This window comes from Octopus bimaculoides, chromosome 9 (genome assembly GCF_001194135.2).
Source record: "Octopus bimaculoides isolate UCB-OBI-ISO-001 chromosome 9, ASM119413v2, whole genome shotgun sequence".
Lineage (NCBI taxonomy): Eukaryota > Metazoa > Mollusca > Cephalopoda > Octopoda > Octopodidae > Octopus > Octopus bimaculoides.
Genome location: NC_068989.1, coordinates 70,525,126 through 70,537,402, shown reverse-complemented (window position 1 = coordinate 70,537,402; position 12,277 = coordinate 70,525,126). Strand labels below are relative to the sequence as shown.

General features: G+C 32.3%; 1 protein-coding gene across 1 annotated transcript in view; it reads left to right on the top strand.

The window, feature by feature from the left end:
• LOC106883643 (protein MTSS 1) overlaps nucleotides 1-12,277 on the top strand; it is a gene marked incomplete at its 3' end in the record, with an annotated part of 307,187 nt that overhangs the window by 276,973 nt on the left and 17,937 nt on the right. Inside the window, exons 18-19 of the mRNA XM_052970923.1 lie at nucleotides 7,925-8,114; nucleotides 10,665-10,697. Coding sequence (XP_052826883.1) covers nucleotides 7,925-8,114; nucleotides 10,665-10,697 — 223 coding nt within the window. The remainder of the gene's footprint in view (nucleotides 1-7,924; nucleotides 8,115-10,664; nucleotides 10,698-12,277) is intronic.

Sequence of the window (12,277 nt, the reverse complement as noted above, 5' to 3'; positions counted from 1 at the left end):
TATGTATGTATATATATATAGCCTTCATCAGCAGTATTTATATAGTAAACAACTCCATGATTGCTATACACAGATATAATTTATAAACACATTATCAATCATACTCCAACTTGCAGTCAACAACAAAACAAAAAAAAAAACATCAAATTAAAATTCAAGGTTGGAATGTTTTCAAATTAATTAAAAAAAAAAAAAATTATGGAAACATTTTATAGAAAAAGTTTATGATTATAAAAAGAACTAATAGCCATATTAGGTACAACATATATAGCAAAACCTGAATAAATATATCACGATTTGGAGTGTTTTATAATTATGTGGTAAAAAAAAAAAGTTTAAGAGGCTTGCTTTGCAACCACATGGTTTCAAGTTCAATCCCATTGCATGACACCTCAAGCAAATGTCTTCTCCTATAGACTCAGGCTGACCAATACCTTTCGAGTAAATTTGGTAGATGGAAACTGTATGGAATCTCGTTGTGTGTGTATACGTCTGGGTGTTTTTCCTCCAATGCTTAACAACTCCTGTTGGTATGTTAATGTTCATGTAACTTAGCAGTTCAGCAAAACAGACCATTAAAATAAGTACCGAACTTTAAAAGAAGTACGGGGGCAAATTTAATTGACTAAATCCATCAAGGTAGTGCTCCAGCATGGCCACAGTGCAATGCCTGAAACAAGTAAACAGTAAAATATTTGGATGTTGATTAGACAAAAGCAGGTATTATTTCTCGAAAGATTTGCAGAATAGGCTTAAAATGGCGTTGCTGACACAAGAGTTGTAGTGTTGTGTTTAGTGAAGCTACCTGCCTAGTGGTCAGGGTATTGATTTTGCTATTACAAGACCATGATTTCAATTCCCAGACCAGGCAACACATTGTGTTCTTCAGTAAAACACTTCATTTCACATTGTTCCAGTCCACTCATCTGATAATGAGTACCAAATGATGCTTGCTCTATTTAGTTTTTACAAGACATTATATCGTATATTGATAGAATATATGGGGATAATTCTTCAGCAAATGGATTTAGTTTTAATAATATTTCTGTGATTGAATTTAGTTCTAATACTTCTGTGATTGGATTTATATTCAATAATCCTTCTGTGAATGGATTTATATCCAATGGCTAAAATGATTTTATGATAAACTTCTTATTAGAATTCATTGGATTTGAATAACAGACTTTGACAGATCTTGGTTAAGAAATAGATATAAAACTCCAGTAGATTGTTAAGAGTGTATATTTGTGTACACTTACTGACACTCTACTAGCTATGTAATATAAGTATTATATATATATATATATGGTGTAGGAGTGGTTGTGTGGTAAGTAGCTTGCTTACTAACCACATGGTTCCGGGTTCAGTCCCACTGCTTGGCACCTTGGGCAAGTGTCTTCTACTATAGCCTCGGGCCGACCAAAGCCTTGTGAGTAGATTTGGTAGACGGAAACTGAAAGAAGCCCGTCGTATGTATGTATGTGTTTCTGTGTCTGTGTTTGTCTCCCCACCATCGCTTGACACTCGATGCTGATGTGTTTACGTCTCCGTAACTTAGCGGTTCAGCAAAAGAGACCAATAGAATAAGTACTAGGCTTACAAAGAATAAGTCCTGGGGTGCTCCAGCATGGCCGCAGTCAAATGACTGAAACAAGTAAAAAAGTGTATATATATATATATATATATATATATATATATATGAAGACACATGGCCTAGTGGTTAGGGTGTTGCATTCATGATCACGAAATCGTGGTTTCAGTTCCTAGACCAAGTGGTGCATTGTGTTCTTGAGTAAAACGCTTCATCTCATGTTGCTTTGTGATCACTTCAACACCTAACATGTGGTACACCGTGCACCTGTTCAGACATCAGTTTGATGGAAAGAGCGAGTTAATGTCCAGCACATACATTTGATCACTGTAAACAAATCATTTGTGCAGATCATTCAGCGAAAGCTGAACACTCACATGTCATCTTCGATGGGAGAGTCCGTCATATATATAAATGCATATACATACTTTATTGCACTCCTGGAGAATCAGTTGGTTAACCAATTAACTAGATTGTTTGATTAATTGTTCTGTCAATCATTCACTCAGCTTGATTTACCAAAGTTCTTTTATGATCATTCACAACCTCGTCAATGACATGCTGTCTCTATTCTCAAGGTCTGCTCCTTCAAAAATGAGCCAAGGATAACTAACTCTGAATGGTCCATGGCATGTAGTTGAACTACAAACATATATTAAATACCATATAACATAACTTCTTGATTTATTGAAATTATCTCCACTTTCAGAGAAGTTAGAAAAATAACTTAGAGGCCAGTGGGACCAATCCCTAATTGAGAAGTAAGGAAGGGGTATAATTTCAAGAAGCAAAAATTGACATACCATTAAAAAAAAGACAATGCGATTGTCTGACAACAAGAGGACAACTTGGGACCTGTTTCTGCCTCAAATAGTGTCATCAGCACAGTGATTTTTCGCAACTTATCTCCAAGTGACAGGACATTTAGACATATATGTGGTTCGATCAATAAGTATCCGGACTGTTGCCATAGTAATGAAGCTCAAGCACACAGAGTGAAGCTGCCTGGCACAGGTTGATCTTGAACTCTACTGTGCATGTGCACTAAGTTTTAACATTCTAGCTCACTTCTGCTGTTTACAGCAGAGCTTAGAAGGAAGGTGTGTAGTGTGAGATCGTCTCATTGACCATGACAGAGAAAGCTGAACTATCAATAATAATATCATTGTTCATCAAATATGCTATACACACATACGCACATATACATATAGTGCGCCTTATGACAATTTTTTTTTTATCATTAACTTAATACCTGCATCGTGCAATTTGGTGCCAAGTTTTGGCCTCATCAAGACTTCATAACTCATTAAAAGATTAACCTCAGCACCACCATAATAAACAACACTCTACCATTTAACATATCCATATATATCACTGCAAACCAGACAAAGAATTTTTTTTCTTCCTCTAGCAATCATTTCTTTTGTTCCATCAATCATTTTCTAAATTTATTTCAGCAATTTATTTTTTTTCTTTTTTCTGCTAAGAGTATCTCATGTGGATCTTCATCAAAAGCACGATACTCATAGTAATTGCATGGAGGTTTTTACCATTTCTTCTTTTCACGTTGATATGTCTATCACTTGCAAAGGAAACTTTACTTTCAGTAGATATGCATGTACTACTACAACTACACTGATTTATTTTTATATCAAATCTGCTTTTGATTGTATTAACATTTCAGAAATCAATCCATTATCTGCTATTTCCGCAAATGGATCTTGTGATTTAAAATTTTCTTTCCTTTTTTTTTTTTTTAAATTTTTTTTTTCGTATATTTAATTTCATTTGTAAAACATTCCAATCAAATTGTATGTTTGGTTGACTTGAAAAATGTTGATATTCTGCATTCAATATTCTCAGCCATAAAATTCTAGTTGTAACAAAAATCAGCACAAAGACGATGGGGGTAACAGTTAAAACCATTTTTTTTTAAACCTTGCCCTTAATACATATATAATCTCTTTTACCAATGCAAATAGTTTATATTATACCATATTATATTATATTATATTATACACCCTTTGTTATAGAGCCTACTGATGTTTCTGCAATAAAGACAAAACTATTTTTATGAGCTGCAATGAGAATCATCATAATCATCATCATTTAACACCTGTTTTCCATGCTGGCTTGGATTGGACAGTTTGAGAGGAACTGGCAAGCTGGAGAGCTGCACTGGGCTCCAATGGTCTGTTTTGGTATGGTTTCTACTGCTGGATGCCCTCTTTAATGCCAACCACTTTACAGAGCATACTGGGTTCTTTTTACGAATATTCTGTGAAAATAAAGACAGAGAAAAATATGTATGTAAGGCAGAGTTATTAGAGCATTGGATAGAATGCTTTGCAGTATTTGTTCTGGCTTTCTATATGGTCTGAGTTCAAATTTCAGCAAGGCCAACTTTGCTTCATCCTTCTGGGGTCAATAAATAAACTACCATCCACAATATCATTGCAGCTTTCTCTCTCCAGTTGTAACATTCTAGATATTCAACTAGGTCAAGGATGGGCAGACAAAGGGGTGTCTGCATCTGTTCACAACTGCATGGTCAACTAAATTAATGAAAGTCCGATACATAATACAAAGTCATCCTTGAATGCAGTTGAGGGCCAAGTTGTATGGCCCTTTCTCTTATACTCTAACCTCTCATCTCCTAGTATAAATCCACCTGCTGAGTGGAAGGGGGTCTTAGGCTTGCAAGTTGCATGTTAACGTTACTAATTGCTCATGTTATGAGAAAGCACCCAGTACAGTCTAAAGTAATAAATCCATTAGGAGAGGCATCCAGCCATAGAAACCATGCAAAGTAGACGTTGGTGCTTGATGTAGTCCTTAGACTTGTTGGGTCCTGGCAAACTGCCCAACTCATGTCAGCATGTGCAATGGATGTTAAACGCTGATGATATATATGTTTATATGATATATATGAGATGATATATATGTTTATATTCTCAAAGAAATGGCTAGTGCTGGTCCCATGATGAAAGCACTCAGTAAACTCTTGTAAAGTGTTAAGAATTATGTGAAGCATTACAAACCATGTCCGAGTGAAACATCTATAAAGACATGGTTCTCTGATCCATCTAGAAGAGCAGTAACTTCAAGTAAGGACTGAGATCCTTCAAGTAAGGACCCATCCAACACATGCAAACAAGGAAAGAGATTATGAAATGGTGATGGCAAAGAAATCACCCTTTTTTAATTTTTCTGTTGTTCTAGGACACAGTAAATTTTACAAGTGTTAAGTCACAAAACCTAAGAACATTTCCTTTCAAAAAGTGTGAAATTGATTTGGGAATCCATATCAAGCATTTTTTTTTTTTTTCATGTGTGGGTCAGGGTGAAGGTGGAGTTTTTGCTTAGTATTTTAAACTTCTATCTGTTTAATTTAGACTTAAAGAATTTCACTGTAAAAGTAACCATTAATTATAATTCATCATCAATAATAATTATTCATGAATGTAGGTAAATTTATCAACTCTCACTTTAGTAATATCCAGAATCCTTTAAATTCTCTACATCTTCCATACTCACCGGGCAGGAAATAAAATATGTGATCTCCATTTAAATAAAGATAAAGTCACCCATTTCATTTGGTATAAATGAAAAGTAGTAGAGGGAGGTAACTCCTTGAACAAAATACGTGTTTAAATTTAATATTTAATTTCATCAAGATCCATAACTCTGAAAAAATCATATTTATTTTGGACTATTAAATATCTATATACTTCTTGCACCAACAAATTTTATATACACATATATACACGTGTGTGTATGTATATATTATATTCTAAATTCAATGATAAATTCTCAGTCCATCATTTATTGTTAATATACCAAAATTATTTAATTACCTGTTATCTACAAAAAAAAAAACGAATATAACTTTAGCAATTTTTTTTAACATATATATTTCTTAAAATTCTATATAAAGTAAAAGAAATACTGAGAGTTAATTATTGATTTGGGTGCTTGGGTTATTCTTATTTATAATGCATGCAGTCACTTCTACATTGTATGAACTTCAGGGCCTACAGGAAAGAGTTTGTGCAATTTGAGGATTTCTTTGTTCTTCTCTTACATTTGAATGTTTTTGTTGTTTGTTTCTATTAACTTTCATAATGATTGCTTTATATGTTGTAAGGAATGTTTATTTGTGCTTCTTTTTTCTGCATTGTGTGTATGTATTTGAATAAAATAAAACTAATGTTTTTGGAGGTGAAAAGTTATTACATAGAGCAAATTTGATGTTTAGTAAAATGGAAATGCAAACCCATTATATCACAGAAAGCATGGATCAATTTATCTCTGTATGTCGTTAGTTAATTTAGTTAAGTAGCAGGTAATTTAGGTAGATAACCTTGGTGAATTAAAAAAATTTTTTTTTTAAGAAGCTTTTGTGGGCTTTCAAGAATTTTCATTTTATTTTATAAATTAAAAAATGAAAAATACAAAATTAATGTAGTATATTTGCATGATCTCTACTTAAAGCTTGTTAATCATTATATTTGCAGTTTCTGATAAAAGTTATTGTTGTTTTCTTTTATATATTAAATGCTATTTTCATTTAATCAAAATAGTTTCAATGACATTAATGGGGAAGTTTAAAATGGTGTTTGTATGTCTTTAAAAAACTGAATTTTAAAAATTGCATGTACATTTTGTGTTGAGGAATGGTTGTTAAAGTTTTACACTTGGTCAATATTCTACCTGTGATTCTTAACCCTTTGCCTATCCAAAGAGTTTTCATAACTTTGTTCCTAAACATCCATGCTTCTTTTAAGACTTTTAATCAATCCTCATTTCATTCAGTCTGAGTAATATAAATTTTTCCTTTCATAAGACCCAAGTTACTCTGGTGGTTGAAAAAAAAAATTGGGAATCTGTATCATACATGATGCATGGATGACAGGGAAATATCTCCTATGTACCAAATATGATACACAGGACAGGCAAAGGGTTCAGAAAGATTGAAGACGATACTCGATAATCCTGTTAATGTTGGGGATTTTACAAGAGAATGTCAATTGGATTATATCAAATCGCGAACAGTTTGCTCTTTGATAATTGATCAAAAGTCTTGATACCATTCTATTTGGTATTTCTGGAATATTGTACATTAATTACTATTAAGATAGATTGCCAATTAAATATGAGAATAGTGAAGAACTTACACATTACTTCAGTTGCTACAAGCCTTGTAATCTATATTTCATTGCTCTGAAAATACTGAGACTTTATTGCTGCCATGCAAAATGGCATCACAAAATATGACACCAATATAAGATTTAGCAATTGAAAAGAGTAGCAAGATGTTGAGATTGTCTGGTAAACACTATTTTATTTACTGACCCTTATGAAGAATAAAACCCTTCTAATATGAATTTAACCCTTTCATTAGCATATTTCTGTTGAAATAAATATACTTTTTCTTCTCCTTCAGCTAATTTTTAAAATAACCAAGTATATGTAGAATAACTTTGTAATTATTATACTGGTGTTTGAAACATAAATTAACAAAATTTTAATGGGAGAAAGTTTTTATTTAGATCACTTTATGACAGTGAAATTGTAGCCTAGAACCAAGCGTAGTCTCAAGCAGGTTGACATCAAGAGGGTTAAATCAAGAACTTTATTATTAGTCACTTTGCTAACTGCTACACAACTTAATTGTAAAACTGTGAAGCTTGTTTGTCAACCAGATGGTGTGGCAAGCAAAATTATATGGTTTGTGTAGGAGATAAAATTCTGTGGATGTAGCAATGAAATTTCAGCTTTTGTCCTTGTAGTCTGTAGTCTCAAATAAATGTATAAATAAATATGTATATGTTACCCTATCTCTGTACACTATGAGGTTTATTTTCACAATTTGAATTAATTATTAAAACATTTTGCTTAAATAAAAATTACTCAATGTAGTTTCAATAATTTTTGAATTTTGCAGAACAAGATCTTTAAATATCGTTCAAATAATACTCTCTAATTATGTTTTAACTGATTATTATTGCACTAATGAGATTGGGGTGTTGTTTGTTTTATGTAGCATGTATTGAGGTTTTTATTAACATACAATAAAATGGCAGTGACTGGTATGTAGCTTGTTACATTACACACATATATATATAAATATATCATTGTTTTCAGAAATTCTATTTTATATATGTGTTTGTTTGTTTGTTTGTGTATGTGTGTATATATATATATACATATATATAATATTTATAGTATATGTGTGTGTACATTACACAAATGCACACACATCTATATATAAATAACACATTGATGTCACTATGTTCTGATCTTGTAATATCTAAATATCTGTTTGGTCAGGCCCAGCAAAACAGTCTTGAATTAGCCATTAAAGAACTAGAAGCTACCACTGCTGCTCTAACGTCCCATTATGAAGAACCGACAACTAATGCTGTCACAACAACAAGCCGTACATCTCTGCAATGTTCTAGTGGATATGGAACAATGAATTCTACCCCAGCAGGTTCTGAGGATACTATAGCATCTGGAGGTAAGGGCCTAACCACCTGGTGCCTAAAATGTGTCGTTTTGTCTTTCTAATTTACTTTTTGCATCGTTTGAAAAAGTTGGCATTTATTTAATGCTTCCATATTTTATATACACACGTTACTCACTTTCAATGTGTGAGTGTGTTCTGTTCTTTTTCTGTTCTGTTCTGTTATAACTAATGCTTTAAATCTCAGCCAAACAATAGTTTCAATCTTCATGATTGGCTTTTACTTCAAATTATCAACTGTGAATATCTGAAAACATCCAAAGGGAGCATTTATTACAGTGGTGTGTGTGTGTGTGTGTGTAAGTTATTTTTAAAACCAGATGTAGGAGAAAGTATAAAAACTGGGGGAGGCACTACCAGGTTGTCATGTGTACATTTTGTTTTGTATTTCCTGCCTTCTATGGTCAGAATGTAACACTGATAAAAATGAAAAAAAAAAGAAAAACAAAACTTTACTAAAAAAATAATGGCAGAATTGTTAGCACAGATGTTAAACGATGATGATGACACAAATACTGTAATATTTTAGCAAGACTTCAGCCTCACCAACTCACCAGTCAAATATTATTTTCCTAGAGAATGTTACAACTTCAGTTTGTCATTTGGTTTAAACAGCTGTGAGATCAAAGTGCTAACAGATTTGGAGATGAATTTTTTTAAAAATCAATTTTACTTGTTATCTAACCTTTTTAGGTTTTTTATGTGGAGACAAAAATCATAGTTGATTTGTTGAAACTAACTCCATTTTTCAAACACCAAACCAAACTACTAACTAAAAAAAAAACACTTGAACAACTGCTACATATTTGCTTCAGCAGTTCCATATAGTTTCTTAAGTCCCTCCCTCATTAAATTTCATACCATAACCTTTTAGGTACACTAATTAGTGTTTGAGCCTTTTTTTGTTTTTTTAAACATGGCAATCAGAATCACCTCTTTCTCATAACAAATTTCATATCAAATTTAATCCTTTAGATATGTTAATTAGCGTTTGAGTGTGTCACCCATGCAAGCAAGTATGCAGGCCAAATTATTGAAAATTAATATTTTAAATTCTCTTCTTTGGTTGTGTATTTAAGAAGCTTGCTTTGCAACCATATGGTTTTAGGTTCAGTCCTACTGCACGGCACCTTGAGCAAGTGTCTTCTACTATATCCCCAAGCCGACCAATGCCTTGTGTGTGAATTTGGTAGATGGAAACTGTGTGGAAGCTTATCATGTATATATGTGTGTGTGTGTGTATCTTTGTGTTTGTCCCCCATACACACACACACTGCTTGGAAACTGATGTTGATTTGTTTACATCCCTATGAACTAGCAGTTCAGCATAAGAGACTGATAGAATAAGTACTAGACTTAAAAATAAGTACTGGTATCAATTTGTTCAACTAAACACTTCAAGACGGTGACCTTGCATTGCTACAGTCCAATGACTTAAACAAGTAAAAGATAACAGATGTATGTAGATAAGCACATAAACACTTGGATGATAAAATAAGAGAAAAAGTACTCAATACATGTAGAATTTATTCATTCGAAGCTGATCATTCATCATTCCCTCAATACTTAAGTTGCTCACATGAAACTCTGAGTTGTGTGGAGCAGATCAGCAGCTTTGAACAAGAGTATATATTATGTCTTTATACAGTACTTTAGAAATACAGACTGTTATTTAAGTTTCATGTAAGACTACAGAATAAACTCTCAGGCACTTCAAACATGCATGGATGTTCAGTCATTAGATATTTTCTCTGTTAAATGAACACTCATGTGTTTGAACTGACTGATAGTTATAGTTTCAACTAAGGGGTTAACCTGAAATTCGAGTAACATCCTGCTTTTCATAAGTACCATATAAAAATATAGTTAATTCTACCATCAGTATTGAAATTGAATTCTCTCTACTTGACAAAGCATGTGTGTTCATACACACATACACACACATGTATGTGTGTACACACTCACAGGTACAACACTAATTTTCCAGAATCTTTGATTCCTAAGTCTTTCTAGATTACTAATTTTTCTGAATTAGGGGTCAATTTGGCCAACACACTCTAAATTAAATTATGAATACGAAGTTTCTGCTCATAAATTAGTGCAACTTATGAGTGGGTCCAGACCACCAGTGTCTGGAAAGTCAGTATGGCGTATGTATGTATGTATGTATATTTATATGTGTGTGTGTGCGTACACATACTTGCTGCTAAGACATATTTAATTATACTTCTGACTTTAATCCAACTGACAGTAATAACATCTTCATTGTTGAATATCAAAGCACAAATTGGACTTTTAAGTAAATAATTTAAAATTTATTTTAAAAAAACTAAATAGGGACAAAATGATTTTTTTCCCCTCTATCCCCATTTCAAGAAGAGAGAACAAATAAAATGTCCCCTGTACTTATTATCATGGGGTGTAGTAGTACTTTTATTTAGTCTTTCATTTACTTCATTGCATTATTGCTGTCATTTTAACTTTCATCTCTTAGCTTACATCCGTTGTCTCTGTCACAATATTTTGTGTATATTATCTATACAGATTCAGTATCACTGACAGCTCAGGTTGCTAACGGTAAGATTTTCACTTGCTTCCAAAACATCATCTAACTTTTCATTATTTCCTTAGCTCATTTTCATACCATAAAATCCTTTATCTGTTTTTTTTTTAATATAATATCCAAACTTTAGATTTTTTTCTACCTCTTTTTTCTTCTCGTACTTTCTGGCATTGAACAGCTTATAATATTAACCTATTTTTCTTTCTTTTTTTTTTTTTTTTACATCGCAGAAAATGCATGCTTTGTTTTTTTAAAATAATTTTTTGAATAATAATAATAATTATTATAATTGTTACCTTTTTTTTTTTTAGCTTGCACGTCTATTTTAACCTTGCTTGGTTTAACTTTTGATGCTGCTGCTGCTCTGTTGCATGGCTATGTTGTCTCAGACTATTCAGTTGCTGCAATATTGCTTGGGTTCTGTGATTTCTTTCTCATTGCCCTTCATTGAAAAATTTACATTCATTAACTGCATTAAATCAAAGCTAACTAATGATTGATCTCAGTTCTAGTCGTCAAATTGTACGGAGGAGCGGACATATTATTACCTTTGTCCTTTTCTCTTTATCAAACCATGGAAGTTGCTTATACTTTATTCCTGTTATCATCATTATCACCACCATCATCAGAAGTAGAAACGAAAATATAAGTTTCAGAAGTTAGTATTGATGTGTCAGATCTACTGATGTGCTTGAAACTATTGTGCCTAATGTTATTCTCTGTGAGATGTACCTCTTGATTTTTCTCCTCTGGGGTATTCTCCACGCCAGTTTTACTCCTGTGCAATCTCTATAAACTTAAGTTCTTTCAAGTTATCATACTGTCATTGCTCATGCTATCTATCTATCTATCTATCTATCTGTCTATCACACACACTAAAACATGTTATTTCAAATATGGTTTCTAAAAAAACATCTTTTGGGCATTTTATACAATATCCTTTAACATAGCATATCATCTTTACAAGCTAGACATTGATTTAACCCTTTCGTTACCGTATTTATTTTGAGATGCTCTGTGTTTCTTTCAATTACTTTAAATATAACAAAGAATTTCGTAAAATAATTTAGTTATTACTCAGCTAGTGTTAGGAACATAAATTGTGACTAAGGTTTGGTGGAAGATTTTAATTCAAAGTTTATGAAAACAAGACATTTGTACTCAGAGGCAGAGCCGGTTTCAGCCGGGTTGGTAGTGAAAGGGTTAAACTTGCTTGTCTACTTGAAAGTCAATTACTAATGAATTCTTCCTCAATGCATTTATAATAAATAGTTTTACGATAAAACATTGGGTTTGAGGCTCATCAACACACATCACAAACTATCAATGAAATAGATTATTTTTAGTGAGCTTTTCTAGTTTGTAAATTTCTTAAAAATGAAATCTTGGCAACAATATTTAACATGCAAGATGTTTTGATATCAATACTATATTAACATAGTTTTTTCTCAACAACACTTTTCTAACTCATATATATATATATATATATATATATATATATATATACATACACACACACACATAGACACAAACACACTATGTATATATGTGTGTGTGTGTGTATGTATATATGTTTGTGTGTATGTATATGTAT